Source organism: Diadema antillarum, unplaced genomic scaffold (genome assembly GCF_040938485.1).
Source record: "Diadema antillarum isolate AM-2024a unplaced genomic scaffold, OU_Dant_1.0 seq00000423_RagTag, whole genome shotgun sequence".
NCBI lineage: Eukaryota > Metazoa > Echinodermata > Echinoidea > Diadematoida > Diadematidae > Diadema > Diadema antillarum.
Genome location: NW_027271406.1, coordinates 1,209,895 through 1,227,969, shown reverse-complemented (window position 1 = coordinate 1,227,969; position 18,075 = coordinate 1,209,895). Strand labels below are relative to the sequence as shown.

General features: G+C 39.5%; 1 protein-coding gene across 1 annotated transcript in view; it reads left to right on the top strand.

Moving 5' to 3' along the window:
- The window catches only part of LOC139732431 (N-acyl-phosphatidylethanolamine-hydrolyzing phospholipase D-like), a 59,685-nt gene that overhangs the window by 35,870 nt on the left and 5,740 nt on the right, over nt 1-18,075 (top strand). The window contains exon 3 of the mRNA XM_071643292.1: nt 5,117-5,754. Within this exon, the coding sequence (XP_071499393.1) occupies nt 5,117-5,754 (638 nt within the window). The remainder of the gene's footprint in view (nt 1-5,116; nt 5,755-18,075) is intronic.

Below are 18,075 nucleotides of genomic sequence, written 5' to 3'. Positions count from 1 at the left end.
GTGGGACATGGGAAGAGGTATATCCCCCTCCCACACCCTCCCCCGCTCTGTCGCTTCGCTCTCGCCGCGGATCTCACACCGTCTCATGAAATAATGTTATACCCCCGTATAATCATAGTCATTTACAAATGATTCTATTCACTTTTTAATTTCCTAGAAATTTGCTTTTAAATGCTCTATAAACGCGACTTTTGTACTCCCCCTCCCCCCGCTCGGTCGCTTCGCTCCCTCGCCGAGGATCTCAAACCATCACGTCAATGTGCCCATCCCCGTCGAAATTTTGCCCCCCCCCAAACCAGACATGTTCCACCGCGCTTGGGGCGCGGGTGGGGCTGCACCAACCCCCCTCCCCCCCCCCCCCCCCAAAAAAAAAAAAATATATATATATACATTGTATATATGTTTGGCAAAAAAAGAGGGAGAGAGAAAATAGAGCATGCAAAGTAATTAATATGCTTAAAATTGCAAGCTGGCAATCCTAAAAATTGAAAATCTCCCTACTGTGGGAGGGGGGATACCCCCCTCCCACACCCTCCCCCCCCCCCCCCACTCGCTTTGCTCTCACTCACTTTGCAATACCCCAGCTCAACCCTTAAACCCCCTCCTTGGAAAAAAGCTAGATCCGCCCCTGACATTAGTGATGTTAGCTGTTACATGAGAGAGACTGAAATGAAACTGTCAGGACATCCATGTGAGAAGAAACCTTCATTTGGATGGCATCAATCAGAGACCGATGGAAATAGAATTGGCATATGCATTGTAAGATACACCGATGACATATATGAACATCATATGCTACTCATCCTAGCTTGTGATTTTTTTTAATATGTGTGTGTTTAATTTTGTAACACTTGCACACACACACACACACACATGAGAAATCAGCAGGACCCTGTTGCATAAAATATGCAATCATACATGAGTCAGAAAATCAAACATAAATCAAGCATTGGCCAATTATTATTGAGTATTTGGAAACTAATGTTTGATTTCCTGACTTATGTTTAATCTCAACTATTATGCACCAGGGCCCAGGCATCAGCTAGATGACTAATCAATGACTGTGGCACTTTGATCATGAATTTAACAAACCTTATGGCCTTTATTCTCCAACTATAGGTGAAGGTTGAGAGATAAACCCTATGTAAGGGACTCCCATGCACAGGTAATTATGAAGGCTGCCACCTGTAGGACAGTGTGCTGTATGGTTCAGAAATAGAAATATTGCCTATAGGGAGCTGCAGTGTCAGGTCAACGTAAAGGGAGTGGGACGTATAAGGAAATATGAGGTTAAGGTCAGAATTGAGCGCAAGTGTGCATAAGGAAATGTAAGATACAGGTGAGGGTGATATAAGGGCTACAGAGATTCGATATATGGGTCGTTGTGATGTTTGCATCAGTAGTAAAGTGTGAGACACAGGCATTTAGGAAAGAGTGATTCGAATTAAGTTGTATCGACTACACCTCCAGGGGGCAGTATTGCCCAACTCAACATGAGACTTAAGATTACAGTGAAACAGGTGGGGTCAAAGTGGAAATTTGAAGCTCCATGGATCGAAGTTCAATGAACTTGTTAACTCTCTCAAGATTACCTGTCTGTATTCCAGTTGAATTTGTGTACAGCCACAATACCAATGAGTCTGAAGGAGTTAATACAAGATCTAGGCCTTTGAGGGAGTGTGAGGTGTAAGTCAGTTATCAAGACTACAAGAAAAATGCAACTTCTGGGTCCAAATGAGAGCAAAGACCTTGAAGAAGTATGAAGTACCATGTAAGTTATAAACAAGGCTCCACGCCATCAGGGAACTGTAATATTAAAATTGATTTAGTGGCTATTGTCTTCAGAACAGGAGTGAGTACAAGTCATCAGAACAGCATAATGAAAGGATTGTTGTACAGTTTGTCACATCAAATGTTCTTCTATTGTTCGGTCTTTGTTTTGTACCAGTTGCACGTTGATGTGCTTGTTAGACAAGAAAAGAAAAAGAAAAGATAGATGCAACCAAACTACCTACTCTATCAATATTAGTCATGCAGTTTGTAAAGCTTAGGTATAGAATATGCAAACACAATTTTTGAAAGTATGTTATTTTTGCAAATGAAACTTATCCTTTGAAGGTTATCTACTTTGTAATTACCAATTAGAAATGACATTAATTTACTCCCCATGACAGGCAAGTGTGGAAAGGGGAAAAAAAGATGAATATCATTGAGCACATATTTTCAAGGGTAGATGCTGTTTCAATTAAGATAGATGCACAATATAGATTGAAATTCTCTGATCAATGTAGACATATTTTGATGTTGTCTATTATGTGCACTATCTGTCACGTTTCCATCCCCCAGTCTCTCTATATCTGTCTTTTTATATTTCTCTCTCTTTCTGTCCTTGTGACTGTGGGGTTCCTTTCTCTGTATAGCGTTGAAAGTGATTAATGCGATGCTTGTCAAGTACGTAATTGTTTCAAATTGCCTAGTCATGTGCTTTATAATGTAGGGGGTATGTTGTGTACAGCTTATATGTCTGTCAGTATGTGTATGTTCAGACAGAAACAAAGTGTGTGTGTGTTTGTGTTTGTGTTTGTTTGTGTTATGTTGATGTTTGTGTGTATCCATAAGAGCCAGGGGAATGATTCAGAGTGTATGGAGAAAATTCACCTGTGCCAAACAGTTCGGCTTTGCTACCAATCTGCTCCTCGGGAGGAAATTTGATTAGATGTGTCTTAGAGGTTATGAATTAGCTCAGAATAGAGGATGAGTGATTCTCATGCATGCAATTTATCTGGAACGTATCTTGTTTGACATTAATTCTGTGTGAATGATGCCTCAGCTATCTAAATTCATCTCCAAGTATAACGAAGCAGGCAGGCACTTTCCATGCTGGCATTTGTGTTTAATGTAACAACGACGTATGAACAGTTATTTTTGAAGGTTGTGCTTGTTTCATACACAACTTCATATGAAGTTTACATAAATTCAGAGATGAATTTGACATTAAAAATCTGCTGTCTATATGACTTCGTAAAAAGTAGACATCCATGGGAGTTCAGATATAGAATTTTCATCCATTTTCTAAAAGTCATACTCAAAGCCCACAGAGCAATGTAACCATAGCCATTTGTAACTGTCACAATGACAAATTGTGCTTTGGTGTTGATCACGTCCTAACATTAGTTATTTACCATGTCACTTTGATACATTCCTTATCATTATGACAACTACTGACTTATCAACCACTTGAGTTTGGACTTTAACCATTAAACATTGAAGACTTTAAACATTACGGGTAGCAAGTAGATTTATTGATTGACACTCATGTTCGTTGTTAGCTTCGAAGAGCATTTGAAGTTTGTATGTGTGCCCTACTCGAGTGTGAGTGAAAAGTGCATCACTATCAAAGCTGTCCAATCCGAGGAGGACTCTTGGTATGTCCGGATGGAGCTAGCCGTCCTGCGACCTCCAGTGATGTGATTCACATGTCTGAGACTGTAGGGCGGGCTCTGCCATCTCTCAATCTGATTCATTCATTTGATCGTTCGTATTCCCCGACTTCAGAGTATTAGAGGAAGAGCGAGGGAAAGAGAGTCGAGTGAAAGAGCGAGGGAGAGCAAGAGAGGGAGAGGTTGGAAAAGTCAAACCACATTTCAAATCCCACAAGAGAATGGAACACCCTCAAAAAAGTACATTTTTTTTTATTACATGGATGAGGTGAACGTAGAAACACCAGCAGATGAGAGTTTCAGAGTTTGTTAACCTCGCAGCAGACCGAATCAATTTAATCATCTGTGACGGCCATATACCATGAGTGCCTCGAGCTTACGCTGAAGATTATCCCTCATTCAAGAGAGTTTCAAACGTTTTTAATCGCAAATGAGCGTAGAGAAGCAAAATAAAACCACAACAGGTGTTTTCCTTTGCTCTTTCCAATATTTCACAGGAGCAGTTTCTGCACTACTTGGTCTAGCTTTCAATGGCAGTCTCCTTACTACTTGGTCTAGCTTTCAATGTTTATGACACCATATGGTCTTTGAAATCTTTTATTTTGTTAGGTAATTTTACTCGGATAATTGTTGCAAGTCTTTACTTAATACTGAAGATAGCAATGTATTCAGATTTTCATCCCTGAGTAAGATTAACACTTTGAAGATGAGACCGGAGTACACCCAGGCAGGTGTCTATGGGAAATACATGTTGTAGCAAAATCAGCCTGTCCTCAACAGGTTAAAAAAAAAGAATGTATAGTGGTTTTTCCCCCATCCAAATCTTGTACTTTGGGTATTGAAGTTGTTCTGCCTTTAATGATTGGTATGATGTTAGGGTAACATAACAGCAAGATACGATATCTTTACATACATATTTCCTCTGAGTTTAAAGAACAGAATTGACCCTTCAGTGAGTCAAGATAAATCGAGACGATTTTGGTTTTCACATGACATGCTGCAGATTGTTAGAAGAGCCTGAACGTTTTCGTTAGCAGACGTTTTCCTGCAGAAATTGGCAGGACGGGTATCAGTCCACTCTCAATGAGGCAGCAGAGATAACCAGACTGGAAAGAACAACCATAGGGAAAATTCCTACGGGTCATCTGCCCCTAATTGAATTTCCTGCCGTCCGTTGTCACCTTCTAACGAAAGATGCGTTCATTACGAGGGGTTGACATAATGAAGTGAAGGAAGCGGATAATTATGCAAGTGACAGATTGTTAATATGCTTAAACAATTTGTGATCGTTTGGATGGTAATAGATCAATTTAAGTGTGGTGAAAGGCATGATTATGCTAGTGGACAGGTAAGAGACTTATTCAAATTGGAATTTGTCATTATTTAAAAAAAAAAATAGCAGCATTATAGTGATCATGCTTTTGCTTTTGTAAACGAGCAAATTGAAAATTACCTTATGAGATGAAATAAATGAAATAAACTCTTGACTGTCTCACTCATGTTACTTTATGAATCTTTTCACATTTCAATCATTGATGTGTTGGATCTCATAAGTCATTAAACCCTTCACCTATGTAAGGATGTAGTGAGTTTTACTTGTTTCTATCTACGCTGTGATTGATTTAGATACAAATGCTAACCTTTTGATGACTGTTTTACCATTCTCTCACTCACAGGTCCTAGACAAAACGTTGCCTGTGCTGAAACCAGACCAAGATGAAATCAAAGTCCCACCCATCGCTGGGATTCGGGTTACGTGGATCGGCCATGCATCTACTCTTGTTCAGTTTGATGGCATCTCAGTCCTTACAGACCCTGTCTTCAGCGACCGATGCGGCCCCGTGTCTTGGTTTGGTCCCAAGCGCTACCGGCCTCCACCCTGTACCGTCCAGGACCTCCCCAAGATCGACGCTGTAGTGATAAGCCACTCCCACTTTGATCACCTTGATGCCCCGTCAGTGGCAAGTCTCAACGAACGCTTTGGTTCCGGGCTGAGATGGTTTGTGCCCCTTGGCCTCCTAGACTGGATGACGGACATGGGATGTGAGAACGTCATTGAGATGGACTGGTGGCAGGAGAACTGTATCCCGGAACACAGTGATGTCACCTTCGCCTTCACCCCAACCCAACACTGGGGGCAGCGCACACCCACAGATAGGTTCAAGACCTTGTGGGGATCGTGGTGCATCATGGGCCCCAACCATAGCTTCTTTTTTGCCGGGGACACCGGGTACTGTCGTGGCTTTGAGGAGATTGGGAGGCGGTACGGACCTTTTGATCTGGCTGCCATCCCCATTGGAGCGTATGAACCAAGGTATGCTGAAGTTCAGAGTCAAATTTTGCCCAAAGCTTTTTTGTAAAAGAGATGTTATTCATCCCTGAGAAATGCATTTATGGAAGCACCTTCTTTTCACACAAATATCTGAATCAATTGCTGTTTTAAATTTGATATGCACTTTTTATATGTGATGTTAAAAAGTATTGACTTAAAAAATATGCAGCAAATATTATTCTGATTATGTTACATAGAAATCACAGTAAAATATTAATCATTTGTATGTATCTGTATTTGATTTGATTTATTTTCTGCATTCCAACCAAAGGAATATATGGCTTATATAAGTTTTGTGTTGACCTCAAGTCAAAGTAGTTAGTAAAGAGTGTATTTTGCTTGTTATTTAGGCAGAAAATGATACATTGCTAAATAAGAGATTAAAGAATTAAATGGATTCTTTTGTATGTTCTTGTTTTAGTGATAGTAGATGGATGAGAAATTTAAATGGCATGAAAATATAAATATATAATGTCTCACATTAAAATGACTCAACAAACTTGCAGTATGAATTCTGTGCTACATTAAGACTTTCACAGAGCACACAGACAATCAGGACTATAAACACTTACATTCATCAAGCACTGTCATTGAACTAGTCACATTCCATATTCTTATAGAAGATCACATACATGAGAAAGGGACAACGAAAGGAAACAGACCAAGAAAATGGCCACTTGAGATTGATTAATGTACAATGAAGGAGAAACGAAACCAAAAGTGAATGTGAATGTATAATATGACATGCATGTAGATGAAAAGATGCTAAATTTGCCATTTATAACCATGAGTGAATATGTGCCTGTCAATCATACTGTGTTTTGAGCTTATAAGGGTAAAGCTTTCAGCTGAGTGTGCATATATATTTCTGAAACTTTGCAGCCAACAGACTGCCAACAGAAGACAAACCATCAAAACTTGCTTATTGTCGTTGACTAACCTCATGGATCATCTTCCAGAATGTTCCAGAATGTTCCAGCATTCGCACAGTTGCAGTGTCATTCACATTCACAGTCAACCAGACCATATGATTTTTATGGCTTCTTTGAAGCATGAGCACAATCCACGAGTGTTTAAAAGAATTACAATCAAGCATTTTAAATGTTGAAAAGAAAAAAAAGACACTTTGTCTAGAAGAGCCAGTCAGAACGATGATGAAGCATCTTTTTGTTTTTGCTGTGACGATTTTGATATTATGCTGATAGACTGTGATTGTGTTTAGGTCTAATGACCTATGAAATGAAATCCGTCAGTGACAGACGGCATCAGAGATATATATTGCATTTAAGCAGTAAACTGACAGTGCAGTCAGGTCAGGGTATGCACACCAAACACGGAGGAATACCTGATCTTTATCGACCTAGAGAGGTGCTTGACATACGCCTGCCAAAACACACCTGAAGGAGTGATCTCGATAAGATCTTTTGACCTTATTCCCTACTGTAATCCTCATCTTCCACGTTTTATCCACCACATGGCAAGGTGTTTTTGCCTATCTACCGGGTATGCCATATACCGCTAGTGTGGGGAAGAGGTTGGGCACGATTATCTGTTAGCTAGAACTTGAATCTAATGCATTTCGTAGCTGGGATCAGGATAATGAAATATGGGACAGCAGCAGGTGTGACCCGATTTTAATTCAAACATTCAAGCTCAGATTTTTGGTGTGAATAGAGAGTCATTTGCCAATGAGTGAAGCAGGTTTGAATTAGGGACCCTGTTACGGGTCCTCCAGTTTAAACCGAGCAACTTTTGTCTAAATTTGACTTTTCTTTTCTTCTTTTTTTTTTTTGGGGGGGGGTGTCTGATTTGTATGTGCATTGATATCGAGGCTTTGAAGTGAGGCAGATTACCTCTGATCGGAAAAAAAAAAAGGAAATTCAAAAGTTGTGTTATAAAGTGCATCAAGCAATGCATTGTGTATCAGAGCAGTTACCATTCTTGCACCCCTAACCCCCCCCCCCCCAAAAAAAAAAAAAAAAAAACAGTCCTTACGTTGCCAATTGTCGACTTTTTGGGCAATGGAACATGGAAAGAGGCGACATAAGTCTATACTTTTAGAATGAATTGACGTTGAGGCAACAGAGCTCCAAACATGCATCCAATTCTATTTCTGCTCTGGCAGTACAATATTTGATTGTACAAATGCCAAAATTTCTCAGAAAAAAAAGAGAGAGAGAGAGAGAGAAATAAGAGATCTTTTAGATTTTAGAACCAAATATCAAATAGAATTAAGAGCCTTGGCCAAAGCATTGTCACAATTTCACTCATTTTATTTCATCTTTTTACAACTTGCCTTTGATATATTAGAGTTAAAGTTTCAGATTCCAGTTTTCTTCAACATTTTGCTATGCACTGCTCTTTGAAACAGTCGTAGGCCGAATGAATCAAATTTTAGTTTGTAACAATGCAAGGACGGAGCTGAAATTTTGAAAAATGAGTAGATGAATTGGAGGTCACCTTTCCGGGAATAAGATCTGATTCAATCTACTCTTCCTAAGGTGTCGGGGACAGAGCTTGTAGCGATAAAAATCTACAAAGAAAGCTGATTCAATACTGATATATCTCACTGTGATGCATACTTCTTCACTGAATAATATAGTAGATGTTCTACCTCACCCCCCCCCCCCCCCCCACCATGCCCCTCTTAAACCGATCCCCAAGTGACGAGGGAAGGGAAATTGATGTTGGCATGCAAATGACTGTGACACAGGCTAGTCTCTTCCTCTCCTTCCCAAGCCTTCAACGTGTCTGAACTCCTGAGGTCCTCTACCCACTCTATCTGATTCTTGGAGACCTCCTGTATGGGGTGAACCAAGGCAAATTTTCCATCTTATGTGGTCTGTAGGAATAGAAGTCACCTTTTGAGGAGCCCTGCTCTGTTTTTATTAAGATTTTTACCTAGATGGCTTTTAGTATCTTCATAACACCCCAAATATTCTTCTGAATATCCTTTCATCCGTGAAGAAAGCTATTAAGTCCCTTCCATGTCTGAAGAGGGCTATTTTCATGATCAATGGAAAATTGTATGTAACACCTGGATATAAGTCAGAATATGAGTTTAATGATTGTCTTCTACATTTATGAATAGTGTCACATTAAGCTTCCCTATAGTTCCATTTTTTTTTTTCTCAGAGCTATGTGACCCAGCCTATAGTTTGTGAGAAAAGAGCCAGCCTGCCTGTAAATTTGTATTATTCATGATATTTGAATCATTGCATCTAATTCATTTAAACAAGAAATATGAAATCCGTGATCTCATTGTGATCTTTTAGATGGTGCCTTATTCCATGCAGGAAAATATACTCAGGTTATATGTGTTCATCCCCTTGAATACTTTCTCACAATATTTGATTGCTGTCTGCTGAAAGCAAATTCTATTATACAGAATTACACTTGTTACCCGTGTACAGAAAAAAACAACAATTAATTTTAGCTGTTTTTTTTTAATAGTTTTGACAACAGAGGGAATGTAAGCTTAATTTCTGATTGAAAGCCAGAAGGAACACATCAATTTCAGAACATTTGGTGATTTTGATTTATATGGTCAGTGGCCAGTATGTAAGCATGATGAAATATCTCATCCCCATGCCCTTTTGGTCCTGTTATCAGTAGGAGGGATTTTTTATTGCACTTTCTGCAAAAAAAAAAAAAAAAATTGGAAGTGGTGTTGAAACACTCACTCCTTGACACCACATACAGTATCACCATTACTCACTTCCCGCAAAGGATCTTTAAAGATTGACCTGATTATAAAGTCTAGGAATTTCACATTGGCGTGATTATTCTTCTTGATTTATGGGGGTGGTATAGCAATTCTAGAAGTAATCTGTGCAAATTCTTCTATTGGATTTATTTTGTAAACTCATTTTTCCCAACAAGGAGAAAAGAAACAGACTATGTGAAAAGTTTTTCTTATCAAAAGTGACAGGGTGCCTTAAAACATTTGAGCTGTGGCATACTTGAAGGAAATCACCAGAAGCAGTTATTCGCACACTGAACTGTTAAGTGATTACATGAAATAAAACATGATTCGAAATATTAATGAGGCAGGCTTAATGCAAACATCATGCTTCCCTTACGCAGTAGAGTGAGTGTATGGCAACTTAGTTTGATCCACATCATTGTCAAGTAACGCAATGTCTTCATGTTTGATATTGCATGGTGAGCTTAGGCAAAGCCTTACATTAGTATATTGCGTCCTATACCCCATTTATACACAAAGTCAGGCCCAGGAGCTGACTTATGCCCCTCTGAGTCTGTTCATACAGAGAATCACCGCTTCCTGAGATCACATTTAAAGTGGCTGAGACGGGCATAACTGTCATGATGACCTTCTAACTTATGAACAGAACTTCTTCTAACATTCAATCTAAATGCACAGTGCACACCACATTTCACTTTCGGAGCGCTCTAAACGTCGGTGACCATTTGGAGTGCTTCAGGAGTACTCCTGAGCCTAGGCCCAGAGAGGGGCATAACTTAAGAGTGCTCCAGGGCCCGATTGTCTGCTTATACAGAGGTCAGAGGGGCTCAGAAGCACTCCTTAACCCGTTGAAGACTGGTCCCAAATATACTCGGGCAGGTGTTGATTGGAACTGCGTGTTGTAGCAAAATCAGCTCGTCCTCAATGGGCTAAGGGCTCTAAATGCCCCATATAAATAGGGCACTAGACTCACAGTCCTAGTTAGAGCCCATACCACTAACTGTAATGTCTTACCGGTTGTACCAACTAGTCTTTTTCTGGCTGATTGCAGCAGTGTGTCGCTTTGAAAAGCTCTCTCCGCTTAACCTGTTGAAGACTAGTCCCGAGTATTCTCAGGCAGGTGTCTGTGGGGGAAATGCGTGTTGTAGCAAAATAGCCCGTCCTCAACGGGTTAAATACCATACCCCTTCCCAATAAAAAATTTGAACCCCCAAAACTTCGAGGACTTTTGACAGGTATGAAACTGCACAAGTCTACTTAATTCTCACCCACTTAGCTTGTCGGGGATCAAAGGGATTATCTGAGCCATCGTCACCTAACAGTCACTTTGCCCAGATATCTCCTCTGATGGCACTGATGGCCCTGGATTAACCCAAATACCTGGTATGGGAGGAGTACAGGTGAATCATATGCTAGCCCCAGTGTCATCAGTAATGCAGGCAAGATCGGGCGGAATGATTTTTCTAATGAATTTATAAAGCAATGACTTTCCTGTGAAGTCACATACATGTACCCAATGAGACAATTTCCTATGACAGCATTGCTTGTTTGGATAAAGAACATGTGATTGTAATATTGTGTCATTCTAACTGTAAGTTTGTGTCATTGCATCAAGACCTTAATCGTACCATTACCAAACATTTCTTTAAAGTGTGTGAAAACAACCCTTTTCAATGTACAAGTTGATAAAGGAGAGTGTAGGGATTTAAGAGGTCAATGGTGAAAAAGTAATGCAATGTATTTTAAATTTATTTGTAAAGTTTGAAATTTGTATAAGAGTAGGCTGTAAAGTTTGGGTTTTTGTTTTGTTTTGTTTTGTTTTGTTTTGTTTGTTTGTTGTTGGGTGTTTTTTTAGAAGAAGAAAAAAAAATAAAGTTCCGATAAACCTCCTAGTCTTTCCATTGGGCAAGATAATGCCATTTTACCTGCTGGTAATCACTTGTCCAGGAAAATTCGTGATCATTTTCAGAGTAAGAAATTCCATGTTTTCACCTTCAAATCTCATGGATGGTGGATTCAATTATGTGATAAGTAAAGTGACTCTGATGGACGTAGTTCATGTTGTATTATGAGGCAGATTAAAAAGTCATGTCACCCTGCTAAAAAGTCATGTCACCTTACCCCCCTCTCCCCCCCCCCCCCCCCCTTCCCCCGTTTCTTACAAACAAGCAGGTAGGTAGTTGGATGCTTCTTCAAAGACTACAATGTACAATGACCACCACCTGCTTTACAGATAGTATGGGTGTTGTGTCATAACTAATAGATGTTATAGTAAAGGTAGAAAGATGAAAGGACAGGTGTCTTGATTCAATGAGAACACCTCCCTGGTTACATGCTCCAAGCTACAGTTGATGCATCTTTTAACAGAAGAACACAAAGCAAAATCCCTCAATGCAAAGAGCTTGAGGCCTCTGTGTCATTTCCAATCATAATGTGAGGGATATTACAGATGTTTCAAGAAGAGAAGAAATCTTAGTTGCATGTAAGGCTTACGAATGGAAAATGAAGCGTGCAGGAACCTCTGAACCGGCCGACTCCAGGGTGCAACAAGGCCCCCTCCAGGGTGCAACAAAGCCCCTCAAATCTGGTCTACCCCAATACCTGGTGGGGGAAATGTTGTGGGGCTGCTCACATCCCATCCATTGTCATTGCCCTTTGTTCCACAACCTGTCATTTGATTGAATGATGCATTGTGCCCGTCCTGCTGTGCATGTTTTGGTTTTAATGTATCCACTAGTTTCCTTTCCAGGAAAGTTGGGGAAAGCTACAGTTACCAGTCACATTGTCACATCCATGAACACTTGCCTCGTGACAAAATGTCATGATGAGTTTAACCCTCACAGGACTGGTATCTCAAAATGCCATTGTGATCGTATGCAAACATGTTGGGAATGGTTCCCAAAGAGTTTTAAGGAAAAGTCCATCTTGGTATTATGTCGCTTTGTTTGAAAACAGAAAAATCAGAGGAGTAGATCAGTGAAAATTTGGGACTGAAATCAGATACATAAAAAAGTTATGAATTGCAAAAGTTTAGAGAGCAAAGCAAATTGGCAAATCTTTGTGATCTAGGTGTTGAGCAGCTCTTCATTTGGTTTTTTACACTGAAACAAAATTTCACTAATTTTGATTATTCTCAAATATTTGAGAGCAGGCAGAACTTATTTGCTGAGGAGAACAGCAAAAACATAATTACTACTCCTATCATATACCAAGAACAAGTCTGAAGAAAATTTTTCTCTGGACGAAAAATCGATCAGTCACCTTTTATATGCTAATAACCACCTGGATCACACACAGTTGCCAATTTGCCTTTTATACAGTACTTCCTAAACTTTTACACTTCATATTTTCTGAATGTATCTGATCTTTTTTTGAAAGTTTCCCTGATCTCTGCATATTCTGTTTTTACACAAAGCAATGTAATATCAGGAGGGATTTTCCCTTCAAGAGGACAAGTCAAAGAAGAGTGCCATGTTCACATTTCCTCACAATAGGCATGCCACCATTGTCAATGCCCAGTGAGCGATGGACAGATTGCATTGTGAGCGTGAATGCTTCCATTGTTTCCGTAATCCCTCGACTTCCCATTTTTTGTTTGTTTGCCCGTTAAACTGAAATCATTTTCACAAAAGGACTGCGGTTATTTGTCTTCTGTCTCCAATTATATCAAGCAACAATGGAGGTTTAGCACATTGGCACTGGCTGCAAAACCCCAATGGGCACATGGAAGGTTAATGGCCATATTCTGAGTGTATGTCATAACTTTAAATGGCTGATCATCAACGCTGATGGCAGTGCTAATTACATGTATGTTTTCAATTGCCAATTGTGTCACATTTACACTTATTCAAAGTGTGTCATGGCTTTAATATATAAACCGTGGATTGCTAAAATTAATGGGCCAATTCATTGGCATCAAAAGGGAAAAGCCTGTCTCGAATGTAAAGAGCACACTACCAAACCATTATTGTTTAAACGCAGTTACGTCGCTAACCTCGAGCTATAGCAGCTGTAACACTGAGATGATCCCATAAAGCCTCTTCCAGGGTTTCGTCATCATTCGAGGACGGGATTTCGTACCACCAGTGGATTTACTTCCATGACATTTGAATCGAAACAGCTTGCCTTTGTTTTAGGCCTGGGGCCTCCAGGCTGCAAGACCTGGAATTGATTTTGTGGATGACAGGTATCTCTGATTCACCTGACGAGTAGCTTAGTGTCCATTTCTCTTGCTCATTTGCATACTGTAAACGCTGCTATTTTTTGCATACAGACAATTTTGGAGAATGGCAGGTGATCGGACATTTTGGGGAGTTCTGTATTACACGCTTCGTGGTCCTCTCGTTATCATCGTTATTGCAACAACAACAATGAATGAAAATATGAACATTCTGAAGGAAGTGTGACATCTCAAACAAACCGTTTTGTTAAAACATTAGATCAAATCTCTCAGTAAAAATAAAAAATAAAGAAATAATAATAATATGCAACACTCAGTGTGCTGGCCTTAGACAGTGCCTGTGGGGCAATTTTTTGTTTCCATTTTTTTCAATATATATTTTTGTGCACTGTTACTCTTAAAATTAAAACCCGAATTGCCAAATTCATGAAAATAAAATCATCATGTAAATTTCAGTGCTAACAAAATACCAATATCTCTTTTCTTTTTAAATTCTGATGACAGTAAGAGAAATTTTGCTCTCTTATTTTATCATCCCTCCATATAAACCCCTATGTGATCTCTCATCTTTTTTTTTTTCAAAAAAAGAAAATGACATTTTCAAACAAAACAGTACTACCAGCTGCTATCAGATATCAGAAATGCCACTAACCCTAACGTGGTGGTATTAACGAAGTTTTACACATGCCAAAGAAATTTATTTGATGAACCCCTGTAGACTGCCATCATATTTTGGATACCATTTAGATCAGTCTCTAGGCCTACATATTCCAGGGGCGGATCCAGAAATTCCGTAAAGAAAGGGCGCCATTTCAAAATTTAAGGGGGCGCACATGCCCCCCCCCCATTTTTTCTTTTTATTTCTTTTGTTTTAACAAAAAAGTAAAGAGGGGGTGCACACCGGGTGCGCTCCCCTCTGGATCCGCCACTGTATTCCTTCCATTTTCATAGAAGTATTCACCAGAGCTCCAGTTCCATGATAGGGGTAATGTTCTCACCCTAACAGATAATCATGATACCGGTTGAAGCAGGCTAGAGGGGCATCATTAGACACTCTTTTGTGAGTCATTTTTCTCAAGGGTCTCACGTTCTTCTGAGGCGCATGTAGTTTGACAACCATAAGAAAGTTGCTAATTGATTCACACAGCCCCTTGCTCCACTGTACCCCCCCCCCCACACACACACACACACATATGTGAACAGACTGACAAACTTTCAAATGACAAAGACAAATAAGGTATGTGATGTTGGTGCAGCTGACCTTTCTTTTGTAGTGTATAGATTTTTTTTTATTTGGGTTTTTCCCCTTTGTTTATGTGTGTGTGTGTGTGGGGGGGGGGGGGGGGAGGGGGATAACAAGGTGGATAAAATCTGCATAGGAAAGAAAAGGTACCTGTGTAGTGGCTATGAAGACAAGTACCTTTGAGAGCAGTGAAGAACTCACATCAGTTTAGATCAGTAGTCCCTCAGCCTTCTTCCCTTCTTCATTCTTATGTACTTTCCATCAGAGCATAAATCAATGTTCTTGACATTTAGAGTTTTTTTTTTTAATGTCAAGTTTTGCAAGTAGACATGTTCTACGGTGCTATAGTCACATAACTCCTTATGAGTTCAAGTTTTGCAGCTCTACTAAAGTGGACATATTGGGAGCAGTCTAAATTAAAGCCCCTTCAAAAACCTGAGGCATTCATGCCCAGACCCATGCAGGGACAAAACAAAACAAAACAAAACATAACAAAAAACCTAATCCTAAACCCCCCATCTCATGAAAGTGAATGACTTGCAATACAAGATCAGGACAGTGTTACATGAAACTTGTCAGTCACTGACAACTGTTTTAAGCTACTGAAATCCTTGCATCTGATTTGCCGAGAGCAAATTTGTCAGTGAATGTCATTGATGAAACACTTGATGAAATGACCCACAGGTCTCCTGTAGTGGATAGAGTTCTACACCTTCTGCTTGCTTTACATGAACATCAAAAGATTTTGAGGACAGTAGTTTTTAGGTCCATTTCATACTGGGATTTAGAATGTTTCCGGGCCACTCCTGAAGTGCTCTGGCTGCTGGTGTGAAAGGGGGTGTTCGTGCAAAGATTTGATTTGCATGCCATCGCTAGTTTTATGAATGAGCAAATCTCCTGTGATCATACCCATTAATGAGGTAGTCACCTTTTGCAGGAAATCACGCATGCTTTATTCATAATCCTCCCTGGCAGCCATTCATGCTCGTTACCAGTCACATACTGGTCTTTACTTCTTCCTTTTTCTTTTTTCTTTGTCTTTTTTTTTGGGGGGGGGGGGAGGGAGTCGAGCACAAAGTTGATTAGTTTCTGCTGTGATCATCACAGCAGTGTGTATCTCCTTTATGATATGACATGGGTACAAAATAATTAAAGTGATTGAATAAACAGTAACACAGCCAAACGCAAACACACATACACACATACACACATCAAAAAACAAGCACCACAAGAACAAAGGACCTGTTAACTTTTGTCTTTGTTTCACTTTTTGCTAATTGCTAAATTACAATGTATTACCTTAGAGTCGGGCAAGTGTAAAAAGTATCATTGTGAGAAATCTTAGAGGAAACCGACTCTGTTGACCTTCCAGAACACACTGTAATCCCTGATTCCTTTTCCTAGACATGTTTGCAAATGAACATCATTCCAGTTTAGCCAAAATCTGATTAGTATTTCTATTTTTAGCACATTCCTCATACTGAAAATGTATAAAATTTCATAGTGGAACAAGTATGGTAGTGTAAATTTTGCAAATGCTACAGCCAGGATTTTTTTTTTCTTTTTTATTTACAGAGTTAATAGCCAGATGCATTTTTAGAAGTGGAAAAAGAGTCTACGTATCAAGCCTACACTGGCACTGTTGGGCAGAGGCCATTAATCTCCCAATTAAAGTATATGCTTGATTCAGGCTTGCAACTTAGTGGTTTGATAGACTTGGCAAAAAACCAATTACTCTGGATGTCTACAGGAATATGAATCACAGATGAATAAGTCATCTCAGTTTTTGAATGATACCTTTGACATTGAGATCCCCGAGCTTTAATATTTTGGGGGGATTTCAGCCTGATTTTGATCTCTTTACTCCTGTAGTTTCTGTTGATGCCTAATTCAATTAACTCTCTCTCTTCTCATGTAAATGGTTAATATCTGTGCTTATAGTTTTGTCATTTCTTTCTATGTACATTCGAATGGGGTTTCTGTTTCTACCTAACTTGTAGATGTTTGTGAACTCAGGATGTTGTATGAATGTTTGTGCACATCTACAGAAATCGGTGACTGGTATTCTCACTTGTGTAGCCATGAACGCTGAGTTTAGAAAATGTGACCCGCTACAACAAAAGGATCCAAAAGTTGGGGAGGACAATTTTATGAAAATGACATGACATTATTCCCTTACTCTTCTACTTTAATTTCATATGTAACACAACTCATAAAAGTACTTGGTTGCGGAGATATCGATGATTTTATTAGCGCATGTCAAGTGGTTGAGGAAATCAGAGTTTTGAGAAAAATGCCTTGAAAGTTTTCCTTCCGATGCTAACATGATCAAGGGAAGGCGAGACAGTTTTCCCTGCTTGAAAATAGAAGGTATGCTCCTAGCGACCTCCGCGATGTTCATTCAAGCTTAGCGCCAGCGGTCTACGCATGACCAATCAGTAATCAGGATGCCACGCGATAAGATCCAATAAGATCACTCTCTCGTTGCTAGGGGTGGAGTCTACTTGCAACGCTATATCCAAATCTTCGGACACGTTTCTGTTACGTTGAAAATCGGAAAATAATGGCCCAGAAAAACGTTAATATCTTGCCTTTCGTTTGATCATTCAGCTTCGAAATTTCTGCAGATGATAGACAAAACATTAGACTACGAAATTGTGCCAAACACAGAAATCCGATTGTTTTGACCAATTTTGATGATGTATCTTCAAAACCGATTTTCTCGGCTCAGCCGACAGCGACTTTAGGATCCTTTTGTTGTAGCGGGTCACATATGGTGTCACATACTGTAAAACCAAAAATATTCGCAGCATGAAATTTTTGCGAATTGGAGCCGATGACCCTTTTCGCAGGATGAAACTTTCATGAATCGGTAATTGGCATTCAGTGCAATACGTGTAGACAAAACTTTTGCATGCATTTGACTTTCATGAATCTTGGCTCTTCATACTCATTTGCTATAAATTTCTTTGTCATGATAATTCTCATTTGCACAAGAGATCAACTTTCTTGTTGTTATCTCAAGCATACCTGGAGAGGTTACACACATACATTTGTACAAGGCATTTCCTGTTTAATTACAAACTCAGGAACAAATTGATACTCATTATATTACATACTCGTTTCGCATCTACATAGTCTTGAGAACTAAACACTATGGAAAATAGGTAACTA